The sequence below is a fragment of the Trachinotus anak genome, unplaced genomic scaffold (genome assembly GCF_046630095.1).
Source record: "Trachinotus anak isolate AG129_WGS33_773 ecotype Australia unplaced genomic scaffold, CSIRO_AGI_Tana_v1 ptg000032l, whole genome shotgun sequence".
Taxonomy (NCBI): Eukaryota; Metazoa; Chordata; class Actinopteri; order Carangiformes; family Carangidae; genus Trachinotus; species Trachinotus anak.
The window spans coordinates 27,487,383-27,509,932 of NW_027273883.1; the positions used below are offsets into that span (position 1 = coordinate 27,487,383).

Consider the following 22,550-nt stretch of genomic DNA (forward strand, 5'->3'; position numbering starts at 1 on the left):
AGTTTGTTTCAAAGCTCCTCAGACGCCCTGCCATCAGAACACACAACAGTTTTTATCTATAAATGAGCAAAACCTCAGTGTTAAAAGAGCAGATTTTTATTCATGTGTCATGACACATCTGCCATACAGTCATTATTGTCTATTCCATAAATCAACATTGTATGTACCAAGTGCAAAGGCTGATATGAAACTACAACATTTAAAAAGAGAACTCACATCATGAAATTTCAAAACACAAAATTAATGTGCATAAAGTTTAAAAACAAGCTGCAGCATTCACTCAACACAAAACACGGTGTGCTCATCAGGTACGATAAGGCGAAATAAATTCATGATTTTCTTCAATCAGGTTTGTTATTTGAAAAGAGTGAAATGGGGATTTTTGTCTGAATTGAATGATTCGGCACGGCACTCTGCAACGTTTGTCTTGTTTGTGGTTCGTGTGAGAAAAAGGGCATCACTCCAAGCTAAATGAAGAGAGCAGCTCAACACTGTGGACCTGCTCCAGCACAGCTGCTTCACTCGTTCTCAAACTTGCTGTACGGGTGGTCGGCGTCTCCAATCAGACCTGCACAGAGGAAACGGGAGACACAATGGAAACAGAGACGCTGATGATGAGTCAGTGAACATGATGTGCTGCATTCCTCTACAAAGGTTTTCTTACATTTTCCATCAATTTCAATACACACACACACAAACACACAAACACACAAACACAATATACATTTGATGCTTGTCACATGGTCGACCAGCACAGAAGTACCTTTACCTGACACCCTGGCTGTGTACACCCACTTCTTAAACTTTTGAAAACTGGCAATCACACCAGGATTAAGAGACTTGCCCCCTTATCCCCATATTCAAACAACACTCCCCCTCCCCCATGACAGCCAGCTTTCTACTCCGCCTTTGCATTGGTCTGTTTAGAGCGACTGCAGATACTTCTGATTCTTGAACATGTTCAATGAGCTACTTCTGAAAACTGACCCCTGTGCTATTAGCAACTAATGTAGCCTGCTGCCTGAAGCAGAGATGCAGAGTGGGCTTCAGAGGTCTGGAAAACTTGTATCTTCCCAGGTTCACGCTGACTCAAGTGACATCACTGGAGGACAATTATCATTTTGCTAAATAACCTCCTGCCTTCTCTCAAGGAATCCCCAAAGAATTCAGGGATGCTCAGCAGAGAGCCAGAGCTTCAGGTGACTTTGACCGTCTGTACTTACAGTAGCTATGCATGCTAACAGTTTTCCTGTTTAATGAGTTTATTAGCAACATTACCAGTGTGTGAGCCCACTTCTAGTCTGACCTCCAAACAAAGAGGTTCAGATGATCTGTTACATCCGGTCTGATCACCTGACTGTTTGCGTTTCTTCTTCTGAGATCTTCACAGTTTACTTAATGACCGTCTTTTTATCATCATGGTGAAAACTATGACAATAAAAGCCCAAGTAGTGATAAATCAGAATGATCCTTTAAACTGTGAGTCTGGTGAAAAGCATACTGTTGGAGAGGGAGGATGATCTCACAGTTTCCCATTCACTGGGTGACTGCTGATTAATCAGTTTATGGAGCAGGCTATGATAATAAATGTGTTCTTAGCTGTTTCAGTGACCTGTAAAATCCTGCTCACAGTCACGAGGGGTCATACTCTTGACACCAGCGTATGATAAATTATGCTCAGATTGATTTAAACAGACAGGAGTTAGTGTAACCTACATGTGACCTGCATTGCCTTGCGTGGGGACCGGGGGTTTACTGTTGAATAATGCATTGCTGGCACAGGGTATGGAAATGAAAGTCAATGACAACGTCCTGGAAAATCTGAAACCAATTCAACGAGCATCTGAGACAAAGGCAACATAAAGAGAACAGAGAGGAGGTGGCGGCTCACAGCCAGCACTGAGTTACACTTCTACTACTACGTAGACAGGTTCATACATCATGGTGAAACATGTAGCCAGTCTGTCAGAGGGTGGATGGAGTACATATGGTGATATAATGTAGAACCAGGTTCATACATACCATACTTCCTGCGGATCTCATCGTGCTTCGCCTTCCTCTCCACCTTCCTGTAAGGAAAACAGGAGGACCATCAAAGTTACGTTAACCACAGGTTTATTTTCAGCTTTTACACCTGTAGTTTGGTTCTTTTGGTCAAAACTGATGAAGAAACTGAAGCATCTGTTCCCTCTGTGTTCTGCTCCATCACAGGTTACCATGAGGTTATTTTGAATAACTGACTGGTGACACATTCATTGGATGGTTTCTGTGATGTCATCCTGTTTCATTAGCGCCACCATGTGGGGAAATTAATTTTCCAGTGACTGACAGTGAGTTACACAGTAGCTTTCCCCTCTGTATGTGCTTATGTTTCTTCTGTGGTTTTTTCCTGTTATGATAAATAAAAACTATTCATAGCATCACTTTGGAAAGCATCCTCACTTTGCCTCAGACTTTAGCAATGTTTATAAAGACAAAGTAGAGTATTATATTGTAGCTGTATTTGTATCCCCTATTATAAATTCTTGTGGTTGGTCTGTTCTGATTTAACACCACCATTGAACTGCACCAGTCTTCTTGGACTAGTTCTGCTTGTTCCAGTGTCATATTAATGAACCCAACCAAATGCACCAGAGTTTGTTTGAGCTACACAAAGAGCTCAGTGTGAAATCTGCCTGATTTTACAAATTCAAACTAAATCACTTGTGAGAAACATACTTGTGTTTTCTTGCCAGCTGACCGTGTTCGGTGTGTTCACTTAGATATTTATATCTCATCCTATTTGTCCAGCTTAAGGCCAGTTTTCCACTTCATGCCTTAATGTTGATAAAGTAATGATATTTAGGGAATAAGTGCTTTTGCTCTCTAAAGATATACGCAAGAAAAATGATAACAAGAAAATACTTTTCCATAAAAGCCAACAACACATGAAAAAAATATGTATTCCTTTTGGATAATGGCATTTAAAAGCTGTCAATTCATATTTTCCATCCTTGCAGACTTTGATGTAACATTTTGGCTAGCAGCAAAATACAAACACACTCTCTTAATTCCTTTTTAACTCCTCAGAGTTCAGTGCATCTCTCTGGCTCCTTCTCCATCAGAGCTCTTATCTGGCTTCTGTAGCGCCCTCAGACCTGACCTGGTGCTCCACCGAGCCGGCCCCACACTCTGCTCTTTCTGAGGGATAACAAAAGCTGGGGAGGTTTTATGCTCTGGACCTCCAGGGGTGTCACTTCACTTCATCTCGTCACAAAGAGCTGGTGTAAATCAGTCAGTGTTTTATTGCCAGGTAGTGATGTGTGAGGAATCAGGACTGAGCTCTGCCTGCCAGCTGTCCCCTCCGTCCTGCTGCCGGGTTGTACGCAACTAATTGACTGACATGTTCAACCTCCCTCCCAATAAATGCATTCAACAAGTTTGAAGCGATGCAAGTATAAAAAGGGAAGCAGCACTCATCTGTTGATATGCTGAGCTAGATCTGAAGGCAACAGAGTTCGTCACTTCTAGAAGCCATTTCAGGTTCTGCTCTCCAGCTTTAAACTTTTATTAGTATATTCAGACTCTGCTGTTTTGCTCTTCCTCTCTCGTTTCGTGAGTAGGACACAAAACTCTCGGCAGAAAAGTCAAGAGAGGCAGGTACTGTGGCTGATGCTATCTTTTGACTGGTCAGCTAGGAAAGAGGTTATGTTATGAGTTTACCAGCCAAATTCATCTGGTCACTACTGGGAAAGCTCATGTTCAACTAAAGGGATCAGATATGACAGATAGTTCATTACTAAAAGTTACTACACAGTCACATGTTATAGCTGGCGGCCATTTGTTCAGTGTAACTGCCACTAAGAATAGACCCTACTAGTTGCTAGAGGCACTGCAGGGTTCACAGAAGTGATCAAGGTGAAGAAAGTGGGGTGGACCTAAATTAGTATGAATGAGAACAGAGTATTGATGGCTGTCAGGACTGAGGACGATTTGTTCAAACAAAAAACTAACTGGAGAAAAAGATGGACTGACTTTCGTCAAAACAAGTTTGGGAAGCACTGATGTAACCAAGAAGGAACAACTTTTACTGGCTATTAAACGATACAACATTTTCTCTTTGGATCTCACATTTAGCAGTATGAGCTGGGCTGAGGGGGGTCAGGTTTTATAACATCTCTCCTCTAAAGCTACATCTATGATTCTATGGCGTTATATGTAAACATCTTAGTGAACCTTCGCAGAGAAGGGTGTTATGGGTAAGTGTGAAAGCTGTCTATGTTGTCGTTTCATTGCGTTTTGCTTAATGTAACACAGTTTGTCATGCCAAAAGCAAATTTCTAACAGAAAACACTTAATTCTGTTTTTTTTTTAAGACAGCAATGGCAGATTTTAAAAAAGCATCAGTATCACTAAGCGTTCAAAGAGATGAATGGTTCAATGCCTCCTGGGAGTTGGTGACGATGCCTGCAGACTGTTCTCCAGCTCAGGCTCAGTGCTGTCAGTGGAGGCCATGCTGCAGTGTCTACATGCACTAGTCTCTCCCATGATGGGCCCTATCTACTCCGAACTTCCTGTTCACAACACGAACCTCGTCTTATGTAGGTCAGTGCACTAACTCTGACTTTGCAGATTTGATCATGCTCACCGCAGGAAACCCTGACTAGATTCTGTGGCACATGAGAGAAAAGCTCATAGAGGTTGGATAATTCAGCTTGCAGGCTCTCTCTCAAACACACACGCACAGAGAACTGGGACTCTGGTGTACCCAGCACAGCATTTGATAATGATAAACCAGTTACTGACTATCTTTCTGCATGACTGCCCCACTTACCAACACATCACCAGGCCATCCTTGGAGGATAGCATGAATACACTGGGAGCACAGGCGCAAGATAGAAAGATGAGGGTGAAAACATTTACAGAGTGCAGGAAGTGCAGGGTCTCCAGGTCTGCTTACTGATACAAAACACGCTGCTGTACGATTCAGCGACTATCACACTGGGTCTTTGACAGTGGTTGATACTCCACAGGATGTAGCCCACTCTATTTATGACCACATTACCAAAGAGCAGCTGCTCAGCCTTGACAATCCAATTGGTGTTTTGGGATGCGAGTAGAGGAAGACTGAGCTCCTCCTCTGGGACATGGACTCATTGGGGCTGCACACTAACACCAGTTGCTTGAGTCCCAAATACACAATGGGCCCTTTTGTTGGGGACTATGGACTAATCTGTTGTAGGAAATCCCTTGCAGATTGTGCTGGGATATCTTGAGAGGCAAAAACATCCAACGTATTGAGAGAATAGGCTTAAATCTTAATATGATTTGTGCCACACAACCTGATCTGATGACACTGCTAGTTTGATTGTTTTCATACTATGCTTGTATTACATATACAAATGTGTATTAGCATGATGTGCTCATTTTAGTTAATTGTGATCTGCATTTCATATCAGAGACATCTTAACTGATCACCAAAAGCCTGAAATGAAAATGACCAATTAGTATTAGCATTAATTGATATAAATTCCACCAAGGGAGTTATGTATTAGGTCCTGTTTCTCTGTCTGTCAAAGACGACTTAATCTTAGCCCCAAGGGCACCCAAGTCAAGAACTAATTAGGTTTTAGTGATGGCAGAGCCACCATTGTCCTATTTTTTAAATTAGATTTCTTGATCTAACACAAATTTATAGATATTGACTTCTTTAAAGAACCCATCCTACAAATTTAATTCAATGTCTGTCAAATTTGGCAAATATTTCCATATGCTGAAAAAAGTGGGTTTTGTTTGTTTTTTTTCCATTTTCCCACAACTGATTGTGCAATAGCTTTTAGCACTGTCTATCTAAAATACATTTCTGGAACTCTGGAACTAAACTTTCACTTGCGACCAAACTCGAATGACATGCCCCTAATTCCTCTTTGTGCAATACCCTGATATGCCCAGGATTCAGGCATTCTCCAAAAACCAAATATTTAATGTTGAAGATGGACAAACATGTTACCACCCTTACACCTCATTGAAACAATGTCCTGTTCTTCCTAAGAATTGTTGACATTAAAACCTCTTTGTCATGCATGACTTTGAGTTGCCACAGAATAAAACAGGGCCAGGAAAGAGCCAAATTATTCTACAGATCTAAGAGCTTATAAAATGGCCTGAGCAAAATTGCCTATACCTTTAGAAGTACTGATATATAAGAGGACTGTAGTGATATTTCACGCAGACTCTGGTCTTGAATTAGTATTAAAGGTCTCTTTACTTGTATTTGTTATTCAGCCTTTTCAAATGGAGGCATATACTCATTGTGATGTGTGCTATCATTTCGTGCATTACACTGAATTAACTGGCTAGCCATACTCCCTGTGTTGTCAGTTCTGTCTGTTTGTTATTTAATTTATTTAATTGATAGAGTTAAAATCTCCCTGATTCAATGGAAGGTGTATTTGTGTGTCATCAGCATAGCAGTGAAGGTAGACATGGTGCTTGTGAGAGACGGAGCCTGAGGGGAGCATTCAAAGCAAATAAAATGGCCCCTAAACAGATATCAATCTGATCCTTGTGATGGTTTAAAAAATGCACTGGTTAACAATATCAAAAGCCATACAAAGATCTAGAAGAATTAAGATGGCACATTTACCATTGCTGGGTCATTTGAGACCTTAAGAGCAGATTCTGTGCTCATAAAGTTTAAGATTAAAATTGTCAATAAAACCCACATGGGCCCTGCTGAATACTGACGCCAATTGTGAAGGCTAAGGGTTCTGCTGAAATGGTTGGTGCTGCAGCCCAGTGTTGGAGTGAGAACTGAGATAAAAACATTGTTTTAGAAAGTTAATAAGCTGATCAAGATTGATTTTGGTCAGCTCAGAGTGGTGATGGACTGTGTCATTTGTTCCCACATGAAGAATAATTCTTTTGACGGGTGTCAGGAGAGAAGGCAATAGACCCTGGAGCTTTTCTAGGACAATAGGGGCCGTGGCACCAAAGAAACAGTGTAGCTATGTTCAGTAAACTACCACCTCGGCCCAGGACAACTGATGATTAGGTGTCAGTCAGGAGGAAAGCTGTGGACAAGTGGAGGGGCCCCACAGGTTCAGGTCCCTATGATCTGGATGGCTGCACTGTGAGGCACTAAGTTTGGATTGCTCAGTTGCCACATCCATGAAACTGGACAGAGGAAAGTCTTTCTTTTGCAGTTTATCAGAAAGCTGAAGACTAAGGCTGTAAATTCCAAGAGTAACATCAAAACCCTCAGTAAAAAGTGACTGGCTAACGTAGCCACTGGGCTAAAAAGTTGCCTGTCATGTGCTATGGCTTACGTGTTAGCAAACTATTAATACACCCAGCAAACACGAAGCATTGTTAGCATTCATTTGGAGTCATGTTTCTCTAAGTCCAATATTCTCTCTGATTCTAGTTCTGATCTGCCCTCTACTCATAACTAATGACAACCAAACATAAAGACCACAAAAACCTCTCCTTATAATAACATTGGTTTAATTTAAAGAGATATTCGTTGCAGAGAAATATACTGCCACGTGAAGCTGTTATCTAAATAAGCACAGGTATAATTTGTTACTGACAACTGCAGCCTCTTACCGTTCTTCAGCACGTTGTTTGATCTCCTCTCTCTTCCTGGCATATCTCTCCTCATCTCTGTCAGGCCTTAAGATAAACAGAGGCACAAATACAGTATCAGACTCACTATTGTTCATAGAACCTGAGAATAATCATACTCATCTGGATGTGACAAATCACATGCATCCACAAACTGCCACATTTGCTTGAGGGATATTCTTTTGAAAAGTGGAACCTAGACATAACAGTGATCTAAATTCTGCAGTCTCTACAATTTATATTTGATTCATGAATGATCTCTGCAGCTTCAGAAACAAAGAGAAATTGATGCTTTAAAGTAAAGTGAGACATGCCACAGAAACAAGGTGTCACTGCTGATAATGGAATTACCTTCTTAAAAAAAAGAAAAAAAGATGAGCAATCAGGAAGTGAGAAAATAAAACTGCCTGCAGCATGTAAATGTAACGTAACATGGAAATGTAACGACCAGGTCGATTTAAGTGAACGCTCAGTGTGTTTATAAGTGTATGTGTGTGTGTGTATGTAGGGTTTTGGGCATGCTCTTCATTCAATATTTTTCTGTCAAGTGTGTGACAGGCTGGCCGTCTGCTGAGTGACGAACATTGCATTTTCAATTCATGCCAGGGAACTGAACAAGCACATCACGTACACAGTGTTCTTGGAAGCTCAAATGATGAAGCTACAAGAACAAGAGTCAACTGACTGTAACCCGGATTCATACGTGTTCAACTGAAGAAGTTCACTGCAGTGAACTGTGATGTGTGAGAGAAGTAGACCTTCGATTCCCAGACATGGCAGGCAAAATTGATTCAGACCCTTCACCATCATTAAGGCATTGTATTTTTGTTTTTAGTTCAGGTTCACATCATGTTGCTGTTGTACAGTGCAAGGTCAGAGTTTTTGTATTTAATTAAAATTCAAAGCTGACGCCTTGTTTAAAGTTACTAATTTATTTTCAATGCTACAATAAATCTTTATGAGGCTTATCATGTTCAGCTTTTCCTGGCATTGTGTCAAAGAGCTGTTGACTCTACAGTCTTAGTCTTCACAGCCTGCAGAGCTTTCTGCAGAGTTTCTGCAGGGTTCAGTTGAATATCAATATTTTTAATAACACATAGATGCAACTTGATACCTGTTTCACAGTCAAAGTATGAAAGATATCAAAGAGTGGGGATGCTGAGGGCAAGAAATATTCACCAAGAGCTACTACTTCATCATTAAACAAACCTGGATCTGGATAAGTAGCATGAAATGAATGAATGAATGGATGGAAGGATGGATGGGCTAATTGAAAAAAACTAATGAATGTAAGGTTCATGTATGGCTTTTAAATTAGGCCTGAGTCCTGGGTGCTGGAAGATTTCCCAGACCAGTTCTTGCAAAAATTCCATTAAAAGACATTATATAAACACACCTTTATAATTTTTTAGTTAACAGAAATCACAGCTTTGTTCACTCAAAAACATAAGTAACACTTGCACTGAAACACAGGTCAGTTACAATTTAACCTTACCGTGATTGACGCTTCTTGCAGAAGCAGCAGCAACAGCAGCACGCAACGATGCTGATGAGGATGGTTCCACCGAGCACAGCCATGGCGATGATCAGGGCTTCAAAATTCACTGAATTACACAAGAAGACAAATTATTCACATTCTTATTCTTTACAATAATAGCATTTATTCTGTAGTAAGCGATAAAGTGAGACCTGAAACTTTGGGCCCCACTTTCCCTTGAATTACTTTATACATTTAACTTGCTTGACAATGGTGCCACCTGCTGACTTCTCTGTGACACTGCGGGTCATCACACTGTAATGATGACACACCCACTACACTTTCAGTTCCAGTGAAAACATAACTAAGACATCAAACAAGAGTTGAAGCCAGACACCCCTCCAGCGGCAGTAAAATTACTGCTTATTATCAGTTCTGGTTGGTAACATTAATAGTAATATTAATCTCTTTGTCAAGTCAGTAATAAAACACTTGATCTAGCAGCAGTGATCAGGTCAACACAGTGAGACAAAGAATAAAAAGTAGTTCCCTGACTGTGTAAAGCACTGCAGATCTTCATTATCATGACAACACAATCTAAATTTCAAAAGCACATAAGCAGATATCTCTAGCTGCTGGTAGTATTTATTTATTTTCCTTCTGTATAGTGCACTAGCTAGGAAGCCAGGAAAGGGTCAACCCATAATTCCCACTGTGGCCTTACTCAGATGGAGTCTGTGAGTGTTGTTTTTATAGTCTTCTATGCATCAATGTGTGAAATAAAGTGGAAACCAAGTCTCATTTCCTGTGCAGTGACGCTAACTCAACCAAACTTTAACCTACAATATTTTTAAAGGTCCACATAAAGGTAGATGTCCATGTGTTTTTAATTATAAAGCAGTCTAGGTTCCATATTAATACTGTGAAAGTATCAAAGCCTCAGTCCACAGAGAAATGCACACAGCCTGTATTCAGACACTGAGCCTTAAAACAAGCTGTCAGGACTTCTGGAACTTTGTGATGTCACAACAAAGCAGTCACTGCTCTAAGCAATGCCCCAAGCCTGACCCACCTGGATCCACCATCCAACCTTGAAGGATTTGATATCTCTGAGTGTTTACCTGAAATCTGCTATATTTTTACTGGATCACTCAGAAAACAGTCAGCCAATAGAGATTCAGATCCTCTCTTCTTATTGGCTCACTGACCTGTTGTTACTAGAGCTCCAGAGAGAAGCCTGGTCTAAACTTCTATGTGTAGCCAGGTCTAAACTTACTGAACAAGAGAAGGAAAACAGTGTCAGGACTATTGAAGTATTATTTAATTAAAGAAACAGCTGTGATTTTGTTTAACTTATATACACATTAAAAATTGTTTCTCCTACACATCTGGTTGATGTTAATAATAAATAACTGTGTAATGTAAAATAACTGCACTTTGAGTCTATGTTAAATGTCTAACACCTGGTGAATTTGGGGAACACCCTGACCATTTTACTTTCTGAACTGATCAGAGCAGAGCAGAGAGGCAGTGGCTCACTTCTATTGCGCTGCTGTGGATGGTAGTTTGGCGCAGCTACTCAACCACATGAGAGAGGAAGCAGGTAGAGTGAAACCTCCGCTCTGTGACACTGAAGCCAGAAGAAGTGAGAGGAACAGAAACTTCTGACTTACGCCTTTCACACAACCTTGTCAAATTGCTCCCCCCAGCTAAACCATCCAGTATTTATCTAAGAGGGCCTCCCATCACTGCACATATCCTGCAGCTATTTGCATCAATTCAAGCTAACCTGTATTAAATAGAGCTGGATCATTTTAGGGCTTCTACCTGCACAGTACATGAGCGTGTGACAACACAGTTACTTTTCTTTTAGTTGTTTTTATAGATGCATTGGTTTGATCTTTCTACAGTTTATGTACAGTATTTGCATTTATTTTGCATATTGAAGAGGCTTAACAGTACTGAAGGATTATATCAACTTCCCTTTATCATGTGAGCCCCCTCAAGTTCCCTGAAACTCACAACCATGACTACTGAAACAAGTTACCAAGTTGAGTATTTTATCCAGCAGTTTCCTTCTATGATAAAATCCAATACAACTGTTTACTTTTCCTGCAGGAAACGTCTGTTTACAACACCCGTGCGATGACTGAGTGCAATCTTGTAATGTCAAAAATGAAAGAGAAAAAGAAGATTTCAGCCCCATCTTTCACATCATAATCAGACTGGTACTCACGCCAACACACTCCCCATCTGGCCTGGGACAACTGGCACAATGACGGCGGAGGCAGCAACCAGCTCACTGGGTAGTCTGTGCAGTTGTTGGTGGCGAAGCACCACAGACACTGTGAGGACAAAGCACAAAGGTCAATCCTCTGAATGGCATGAATGTCTATTAAGATCAGAATCATCTGGTGCGTAAACAAATTTAAAAGGGCATCAATTACTCAATTAATCCATCGATAGCTAATTCATCTTCAGCTACTTTGATGACTGATTATTCGTTTAAGTAATTTTGAAGCTAAAATACCAAACTCTCTGGTTCCAGCTCAATTATGAGAATTTGCTGGATTCCTTTTATTTCATGTGTCAGTACACTGAACATCTTTGGATTGTGGACTGTTGGTCAGTCACAACAAGTCATTTGAAGATGTCAGCTTTAACTTCAGGAAATTATGATTGACATTTTTCTGTATGTTTCTACATTATATGGACCAAGCAATAACTGGGTCAATCAAGAAAATAAAAACTTCCTCACAATGTCACATAGCTTTTATAGACCCACCACGGGGAATTTTGATGGAGGATTTGATGGTAGCAGACAAACCAATACTAAATACTGACATCTTGTAGAAGTAACTGCCCCTTCGTGTTGCTGCTTTACTGAGTTCAATTACCCTGACGATTAGAGCAGATAATGCGTTTAGTCGTGTTGTTGAAGATTAATGTGCAGACAAACAACGGGACCATAAAATTACCATTTATGACAGGAGTTTTACATTTTCCGGGCAAAGGTCTGGTCCTAACATTAAAATACTGCACCCAAATTACTCTTGTTGACCTCACCTTAGCGTGTGGAACACAAGTGTCGCAGTTTTTGTAGGCGGAGCAGGCTGAAAGCGAGAGAAACACACACGTTAACGACTCGAAAGTAACGAAAAGCCATGAAACCAGTTTACTGGGTCAGCACATTCAACTGTGACGTACAGTAAAAATAACACTATGTCGCTAATGAACTGACCTACAGATGAACGGAAATGTCAACTAGAAATATGACTCCAAACTAATATTCAACTTACGAGTTGGTGGTGGTGCAGTTGTTGTTTGGCATTCCCCCAGGCTAACAAAGCTAACGACGCACAGCACAACTGCCGCAAAAAACAGCGAAGTGCTCAGTGTTTTTCTCTCGGTTGTAAAAGAAGTCATCCTTAAAACCACAGAAGAACAACTGAGTAGATTAACGGCGTCAACAAATACAGAATATATGCCCGTCGACAGTACACGGCTGCCCTCCGTACACTCAGCGACTCCCGACCAACACTGTTGTTTGCTACCGCTGTCACTTCCTGGGTGTTTAGGGTTGGCGCGTTTGGTAAAATCTTGACGTCCCGGGCGGGAGGAGTTTATACTTGAAAACTAAAAATACACAGGCCGCCCGCACAATTCAACCACAGCTTCTTGTACACATTTTTTTTTACTATTATGTTTTTGGATGTTTGTTGCATCTTGTAATTTTTAACAAGATGCCGGTTTTGTTATCTTTCTTTCGTTTTATACAGGAAGATGTGCACTCCTCTTCAGTTTACTTTCAAAATAATAAATGCCTCCTAAATCTCCATCAAAATGTTAGGCTCATATGCCATTTTCTTCTGATTTATTTGTTCTAGTAAATTTCAGTATCATGTCCATATAAATATGGACCATTAAACAGACCTTTATTAGTTAATTCTACGTTAAATACGTGTCTAAAGATATATGGAATTACAGCCTCTACCACAGAGCGCAGTTACTAAGTAATTAGTCATTTGAATTAATTGAAATAAATCTTCCAGTTGTTTTAGTCCATGGTAGTTAGTTTTTTATTCTTTGTTTGTTATTTAGTCCTCTGCTCCTCAGCACTTCAGGCTCTTGGACTTATGGTCTCTCTCTCTCTCTCTCTCTCTCTCTCTCTCTCTCTCTCTCTCTCTCTCTCTCTCTCTATGGCTGTGTGTCAGATTATAGTTTTGTGTAAATCATTAAACCAAAACAAGAAGCTACCCAGGCAGGAATTATAAAGAACAGCAATGACACCGCTGAAAAGACTAATGTTTCAAATTCTGGTTTGGTTTTCTTCTTTGCATTGTTTCTGTCATGAAACTATTTTCACATGAAACCCCCAGTGCGTTTTATGAGCCCTATTGTTGATGTCATGTAAAAAAAAAAAGAAATGAAATCCAAAAAAGAAAGAAAAAATAAAACAGAAGATAGGAGTGGTGGAACTTATCATCCTCTAACTTTTGAAATACGAAATTGTATATTTTCAGATAGAGAATCTGGTTGTTTAACAGTTTAACTACTATGTTTCATTCAGTATCTATTGAATCACATTTTCATCGGGAATCGCTGTGGGACTTCAATAGACTAGACAGCAGTAAAGAGTGTGGTTATTTTGCTGTATATGTTAGTAGTAGATGTTGTACATGTAATGAAATGTTTTTAAGAGCCAAATGAGCTTTTGTAAAATGCCACAGGCTACACTGAAAACAATGGACTCACAACTTTATCCTTGATTTTAATCTCTTTGGTTTGGATTGGAGATTGTCTGAAGGGAAGGGAATTCAGACTTTCTAGTAGCACCCATCTGTATAATGACTGCATCTGTCTACGCTATGTTCTTTACAAGGCATAAATGCATGTATTTTATGGTGGTGATAAAATATGGACCTGATCGAAAAGCACTTTGAGCATGATCTTGTTCCATTCGAGCTACATCAGGTGACAGAGGATGTTGTCAGACAGAGGGCGTGTCAAGCCTCTCATTGCAAACACATCTACAGACAGAGTGAGTAACTAGGACCTGAGATAAAGGAGGGAGGAGAAGGAGACAGATATGGAACATTTGCTTTCTTATTTTATCACAAAGATGCATCCATTACAAATGAAATGATCCTATAATGAAGTTCAGTACAATTATCAGTCATCCTCAGGTATAATGCAGCAAACCTGCAACTATCTCATTTCTGTCTTTCAGTGAAGAGGACATCCAACTAATATAGAGTAAAGGAGTTTTTCAATGTAAATCTGAGGCAATGGTGATTTAAAGTTACATTTTTAAAATAAAGTTAATACACTAACATCATCCACTGAACATAATAGTTATTGAATAAGTTAAGAAAAGGGGCCCTCACAGTTTTAATGTTAGCTTTAAATGCTCTCGTGGGGCTGAAGCTGCCCCTGTGCTACTTGTCATGGATTTAGTCTCTTTGTAAATGGCTCACTTCCTGTTAGACCCCTCAAAACATCTATTACCTAATCCCTATTTACACACTATATCAAGTCTGATTAACTTATCTTTATCAACTGGTTATGTACCGCAGGCTTTTAAAGTTGCAGTAATTAAACCTCTACTTAAAAAGCCTACTCTTGATCCAGATGTTTTAGCCAATTATAGACCTATATCCAACCTCCCCTTTATTTCCAAAATCCTTGAGAAGGTCGTTGCAAACCAGTTCTGTGATTATCTGCACAGAAATGGTTTGTTTGAAGATTTCCAGTCAGATTTTAGAGTCCATCACAGCACAGAAACAGCTCTGGTTAAGGTTACCAATGATCTCCTCATAGCCTCAGACAATGGACTTGTCTCTATACTTGTCCTGCTAGATCTTAGTGTTGCATTTGACACCATCGATCATAAGATTTTATTACAGAGACTAGAGCATATGGTCGGCAGTAAAGGAACCGCACTAAGCTGGTTTAAGTCATATCTGTCAGATAGACTCCAGTTTGTTCATGTTAATAATGACTCTTCTATCATCACAGAAGTTAGTCATGGAGTTCCACAAGGTTCTGTGCTAGGACCAATGCTCTTCAGTCTATACATGCTCCCTCTGGGAAACATTATTAGGAGGCACCAGATAAATTTCCATTGTTACGCAGACGACACCCAGCTGTACTTATCCATGAAGCCAGGTGAGACTAACCAGGTAGCCAAGCTTCAGGTCTGTCTTAAGGACATAAAAATCTGGATGACCAGTAATTTCTTACTCTTAAATTCAGACAAAACTGAAGTTATTGTAATTGGCCCAAAACACCTCAGAGATACACTATGTGATAATATACTGACTCTGGATGACATCACCTTGACCTCCAGTGCTACAGTCAGAAACCTTGGTGTCATTTTTGACCAGGACTTGTCCTTTACTTCACATATAAAGCAAGTCTCTAGGACAGCCTTCTTCCACCTGCGCAATATTGCTAAACTCAGACCCATTCTGTGTCTAAAGGATGCTGAAAAGCTAGTTCATGCATTTGTTACTTCAAGACTGGACTACTGTAACTCTTTATTGTCAGGATGTCCCAAAAATGCAGTAGAAAGCCTCCAATTGATCCAAAATGCGGCAGCACAAGTACTGACAGGAACTAGGAAACGAGATCATATCTCTCCTGTGTTAGCTTCTCTGCATTGGCTCCCTGTAAAATCCAGGATAGAATTTAAAATCCTCCTCCTCACCTACAAAGCCATTAATGGTCAGGCACCATCGTACCTTGGAGAGCTTATAGTTCCCTATTTTCCCAATAGGACACTTCGCTCTCTAAATGCAGGTCTACTTGTGGTTCCCAGAGTTTGTAAGAGTAGAATGGGGGCAGAGCCTTCAGCTATCAGGCTCCTCTCCTGTGGAACCAGCTCCCAGTGTGGGTTCGGGAGGCAGACCCCCTCTCTACCTTTAAGATCAGGCTTAAAACTGTCCTGTTTAGTAAAGCTTATAGTTAGGGCTGGCTCGGGTATGTCCTGACCCATCCCTTAGTTATGCTGCTATAGAGCTAGACTGCTGGGGGATTCCCATGATTCACTGGGCGCTCGCTCTCTATTTCTGTCTCTCTCCCCCTCTCTCTCTCGATGACTTCATGCCATTAACTTTGTATTTTTTCTCTCCCGTAGTTTGTGCTTCTCCTCTCTCTCCCTCTCTCTGTCCTCATTCTGCAGGTCTCTCTGCCTCGGGAGCAGCAGGATCCAGATCCACCACTACTCATCATTACTATTAACCACTGTTATCTGTCATTATTATTGATAACACCATTACCTACACAGCTGTTCCTGGTTTTCCTCCCCCCCCCCCCCCCCCCCCCCCCCCGTTTTTTATCTCCTCCTAAACCCAACTGGTCGAGGCAGACGGCCCCCCACCCTGAGCCCGGTTCTGTTGGAGGTTTCTTCCTGTTAAAAGGGAGTTTTTCCTCCCCCCTGTCGCCAAGCGCTTGCTCTTTATGGGAACTGTTGGGTTTTTCTCTGTAACAAAGTAAGGTCTTGACCTTACCCTGTAAAGTGCCTTGAGATAATGTATATTATGATTTGGCACTATACAAATAAAATTGAATTGAATTGAATTGAATTGAAGTTGGTGGCGTCTCAACTGATATAACATCTGAACCGTTGTCACCAGCCACGATCTCATGCACTTGGGTTTTATAACAAATCATTGTACAGAAACTGCAATCTTTTATCATACAGGAAAAGTAAAAGCGTGGTGGGGGGATAGTTGGTGCCATATTTATTGATGTAAAAAAGGAATTTGATACAGTGAATCACAAGATCATCTAATCAAAACTATCACAACATAATATATCTGACTTTATTGCACTAGACTGAATCAGTGTACCTTTCTAGACTGCACTGTTGGGGCACCTCAAGGGTCCATTATAGGATGTCTGTTATTATTTAGTCATTCATTTAGTAATTTAGTAATTTAGCAGACGCTTTTATCCAAAGCGTCTTACAGAAAGGGGAACAATCAAGGTTAAGTGTGATAAGAAGTGTTAGCGCAGCAATAAGTGCTAGTGACGATTCTTTAAGTGTAGATTTGTAGATTTGCCATGTAGTGCTAGGAGAGAAGGTGCTCTCTGAAGAGCTGGGTCTTCAGGAGTCTTTTAAAGGTAGAGAGGGACGCCCCTGCTCTGGTAGGAAGTGGTAGTGCGTTCCACCGATGGGGGACAACATGAGAGAAGAGTTTGGATTGCCTTGAACGAATGGGTGGCAGAGCCAGGCGTCGTCGAGGAGCGCAACGGTCGTGAGGAAGCATATGCCTGTACCAGGGCGTTCAAGTAGGTAGGTGCAGTACCAGAGACAACTTTGTAGGCAAGCATTAGAGATTTGAACTTAATGCGGGCTGCAACAGGTAGCCAGTGGAGCTCGATGAGCAGCGGGGTGACATGTGACCTTTTGGGTTGGTTGTAGACCAGGCGCGCCGCCGCGTTCTGGATCATCTGTAGTGGTTGCACTGAGCGGGCTGGGAGGCCCGTCAGGAGGGCATTACAGTAGTCTAGTTTTGAAATGACCACAGCTTGTGTCAGGAGTTGAGTAGTATGTTGAGTTAGGTAAGGTCTGATTTTTCTGATGTTGTAAAGTGCGCAGCGGCATGACCGGGCAACTGAGGCAACATGATTGGAAAAGGTTAGTTGGTCATCTATCATAACCCCTAAGTTTCTCACCACCTTGGTGGGGGCGAGCCATAGGGAATCAGTTTTGATGTTGATGTCATGGTGTATTGTAGGAGAACCAGCAGTTCAGTTTTTGAAAGATTCAGCTGGAGGTGATGTGCCTTCATCCATGTGGCGATGTCTGAGAGGCAATCAGAGACCCGTGCAGAGATCGAGGGGTCATCAGGAGGAAATGACAGATACAGCTGAGTGTCATCTGCGTAGCAGTGATAGGAAAAGCCATGTGAGCAAATGAGGTCCAGGGAGGTGGTGTAGATAGCAAATAGTAGGGGCCCAAGCACTGAGCCCTGGGGGACCCCTGTGGTGAGGTGATGTGAGGTGGATGACTGTCCAAGCCAGGATACGCTGAATGAGTGCCCTGTCAGGTAGGATTCAAACCAGGAAAGAGCCAAGCCAGAGATGCCCATGTTAGAGAGAGTAGAGAGGAGGATGGTTAACTGTGTCAAAGGCAGCTGATAAGTCAAGTAGAATGAGGACAGAGGACTTTGCAGCTGCTCTTGCTTCTTTTAAGGCTTCCGTCACAGACAACAGGGCAGTTTCAGTTGAATGACCGCTCTTGAAACCAGATTTATTTGGATCAAGAAGATTGTTCAAAAAGGAATTCTGAGAGTTGTTTAGCCGCTGCCCATTCAATAGTTTTGGATAGGAATGGAAGAAGTGAGACAGGGCGATAATTCTCGACGTCAGCAGGGTTGAGAGAGGGTTTCTTGAGTAGAGGTGTTACCCGAGCTGCTTTGAATGCAGTGGGAAAAGTGCCGGAGGTCAGTGATTCATTCATCACATGTGTGATAGCTGGCGTGATGGTTGGGCTAATGGTTTGGAGGAGGTTTATTGGTATAGGGTCCAACGAGCATGTAGTAGGACGGCTACATGTCAACAGTTTGGATACCATACTCTCAGAGAGGGGTGTAAAGCCAGAAAAGGAGGTGCTAGCAACTGTACTTGGTCGCGAAAGTGCAGTAGCTGATTCAGTGCCACCCAGCTGAGGTACAGAGAGACATATAGTAGGACTGCTACATGTTACAGTGCTAGGAGTTGGGTGGAGAGCAGGCTGGACTGAGAATCGGCTGCTGATTGCTGCCACTTGGCCTGTAACGAATGATGCAAATGTATTGGCGGTAAGGCAGGTAGGAGGAGGAGGAGGCGGAGGGTTGAGTAGTGATTTGAAGGTGGAGAAAAGTTTCCGGGTGTCAGTGACACTGTTGACTTTGTCGTTGTAAAAAGCAGTCTTTGCAGCAGAAACGCTGGTTGAGAAGGAGGATAAGAGTGTCTGGTAGCTTTTGAGATCATCGGCTAGTTGTCATTCAGCCATGGGTGGGATTGGTTGGATCGAGCAGGCCTCGTAGATAAAGGACACAGTCTGTTCAGGCATGAATTCAGAGTAGAGCTGAGTGAATCAGTGGCATCAAATAACCTTCAGAGAGGAGAATGTGCTGAGTGGAGGTAAAGCAGAGGCAACAGTAGAGGAGAAGTGGGTTGGTGATAGGTTACAGAGGTTACGGCGGAACGTAACCATGGATGGAGGAGCAGAGGGTTGCTCTGATAGAGTGACATTAAACTGGATAAAAAAGTGATCTGATAGGTGGAGAGGCGTTACCACCAGTGCATCTGCGGCACAGTTTCGGGTGAGAATCAGGTCAAGGTTTTTGCCAGCTTTGTGAGTAGGAGGGCTCTGGACCAGCTGGAGGTCAAATGAATGTATTAATGACATAAAGTAATCAGAGTCTAGACTGTCTAAGTGGATGTTCATGTCGCCTAGGATAAGCAACGGACAGTCATGATCAGGAATGGATGACAACAGGGTATCTAGTTCATCTGTAAAGCCACCCAGTTGGCCTGGTGGACGTTAAATGACAACAACGTAGGCCTTAACAGGGGCCATTACTGCAATGGCATGGTATTCGAAGGTGTCGTAATTAGTAGAGTGCGACAGCGGAGTGAATTTCCATTTGTTGGAAATTAGCAGACCAGTCCCTCCTCCTCGACCAGAAGGGCGGGGGTTGTGGGAGAGGGTGTAATTAGTGGAGAGAGCAGCTGGGGTGGCTGTGTTCTCTGGTTTGATCCATGTCTCAGTGAGAGCAAGGAGCGTAAGAGAAAGGTGGTTGGTATAAGCCGTAATAAAATCTGTTTTGTTAACTGCAGATTGGCAGTTCCATAAGCCCATGGAAAATGAGGCAACAGTGTGTGAGGACTGTTTTAGAGGCCGGAGGTTACCTGGATTTCTGCGTCTTTTGATGCTTCAGGGATCACCCCTGTTTATATAGTGGCATGGAATTGAACGCGGCTGTTCTCGCGTATAGGCTGATTGCGACTAGCGTAGCGCCCTCTGTCGTTGCCGTGAATGGTTTTTCAATTGAGGTGCAAATTGCTCATACCTTAGTGTTCTGATCACCCGTAGATGACCAAAACTCGCAGCTCTTATTGTTCGCTTGGCCTCAGTTGTTTACAACGCACAGAGTTGAATTCTGAATGATTCCAGAATTCAGAAGGATTCAGATTTAGACTGCCACAGAAATATTCAGAGATATTCAGACCGCCCCAGTAGTGTAATGCTTACACTATGCTGAATACTCTGACCGCCACAATCAGTATAGTGTAATGTTTGTACTTTTTCTTAATACTCTGACTGCCCCAGTCAGTAATGCTTACACTTTCACTCACTCAGCGCACCAGAAGGAACTTATTATCAAATTAGATACAAATGTATGGAGATGACACAGTTGTATATGCAGATTGTTAATAACAGCAACAGCAAGCAGCTTTACAAATCACAAGCTTGATAAAGAATATAGCTGACTGGTTTGTTCACAGCAGTTCCACAACAGTCTTCAGCTGTGCCCCCAATTTCACTCATTCTCCATAAGCAGTCCAGCTGTATATTAGGTTTTGATTTACCGTATTTTCCGCACTATAGGGCGCACTGGATTATAAGGCGCACTGTCAATGAATGGTCTATTTTCAAACTTTTTTCATATATAAAGCGCACTGGACTATAAGGCGCATTAAGCGAAACAAGACAGTCAGATAAGTCAGTCAAACTTTATTAAACGCGTTCACAATAACTCTCAACATTGTTCAAACGTTAATGAGCGTATTCACAATAACTCCCAACCTTGTTCAGTCATAACACGTAAAAAAAGCACAGTCTGATACCACTAAATCAAACGTTAGCGTATTCACAATAACTCCTTATAGGTCCTTATACACACACACTGTAATATTATGGTGAAGCACAGTATGTATTACTCCGCGACGCTCCTGACTACGGTAGCCGTAATGCTGCAAGCGGTGCAGCTTTGTAGTTTACCAAAGTCGTACTAAAACATTTTGACAGAGCGCCGTGAGCGCCGTGTACCACACCAAATCGCTTCGAGGTCAGTAAACACAACCAGAATTAATCCATATATAAGGCGCTCCGGATTATAAGGCGCACTGTCGTTTTTTGAGAAAATTAAAGGTTTTTAAGTGCGCCTTATAATCCGGAAAATACGGTCTTGTTGATGTAAATGCTCACAGTATTTCTTTCTTAAGTCGGGGCATAGCAGGGTTTCAGAGGTAGCATAAAACCTTACCATGGCACTTTACTGTCATTAAAAACTAGTTCATGTGCTGCACATTAGATTCTTTAGAGGAATTTTTGACAGGGAGAAATTTGAAAATTTAAAGCTGCTAAATGCTTCACTTTGTCCACCAGCTAGTCACTACTGTTGGTGTCAGTGAGGTATTTTGCCCTCCCTGCGTTTTTGGGCTTTTACTCTGTGTAATTATCGTCCCCTCTTTCTCACAGCAGTGGGTGTGTTACCTGAGTGGAGCGTGATGTTTTTTCCCTGACCACTCAGACCAGGCCTGGAGCAGGAGCGGAACACAGTGCAGTTTATGTTATTTTATCTTTCAGTAAATAGCAAAGCTGTTTCATTACTTTATATTCATGTAACAAACATACACATGTCAATTAGATTATGATCTGCATGAGAAAATAAAGAAAAAGGGAAAAAAAAGATTTTACTAATCATCAGCTGATAGTGATCAATTTGACCCAAACAGATGTGATACTATCAGTTTACACTGTAATTATTTTACCTACTTCCTGTTAAAGCAGCATGAAGCAGCAGAGTTCTGGCTCAACAGCTTCAATTTGAAAATGTCTTGACTGGCATCAAAAACAATAAGTTAAGGAGAATAGATTTGTTGATTTCTCTAAAGTATCACATTAACGGGAGGTTACTACATTATCAGGTTAGCCTTCATTTCAAGGGACCTGATAATGTAATAATACTCCAATAATGTAATAATTTAACAGGAGATCACCCATTACTTGGTTTCAAGTGGTGTGTTCAAGGTTAGATTTCTGTGTAAGCAACACAAGCTCCAGAGCGCCACCAACAGGTCAAAGTTGGACATGCATGAATGTTTAACTTTGACCCGTTCATCCGTTTTTCACAAATGATGTATCACTGGAGCCCTCGGGCCAAGCCGAGGTAAACGCATCCTTAATGTCTTTTTCCGCAATATTGGATTTCCTACATCTTTGATTTGATCAAAAACCTTTAAAAGGCCTCTCTTGTCACAAATTTTGTCTAATCTTCTTGAAACATCGCCCAGGTGATATTCAAAGGTCACACTTTTTTGTGGCATCCCCAGGATGATGTCATGAATCTATGGACCATGTTTTGCAGCCATGCTGTCGTATTTGGTTGGCCGTCACAGTCAAGCTGTTTTTAAATTTGAGAAGAATCTGTTTGACACATTTGTTCAGCTTGGTCTGAAGATCATACGC

General features: G+C 41.5%; 1 protein-coding gene across 1 annotated transcript; it reads right to left on the reverse strand.

Moving 5' to 3' along the window:
* Positions 1–80: 80 nt before the first annotated feature.
* LOC139612626 (pituitary tumor-transforming gene 1 protein-interacting protein) lies at positions 81–12,654 on the reverse strand. Its single transcript, XM_071468361.1, has 7 exons — positions 12,382–12,654; positions 12,149–12,195; positions 11,319–11,427; positions 9,101–9,209; positions 7,588–7,653; positions 2,023–2,069; positions 81–568 (listed from the first exon to the last, which is right to left on the reverse strand). The coding sequence occupies exons 1-7, from the start codon at positions 12,506–12,508 to the stop codon at positions 519–521; spliced, it is 555 nt and encodes a 184-aa protein (XP_071324462.1). The 5' UTR covers positions 12,509–12,654; the 3' UTR covers positions 81–518.
* Between the last annotated feature and the right edge of the window lie 9,896 nt (positions 12,655–22,550).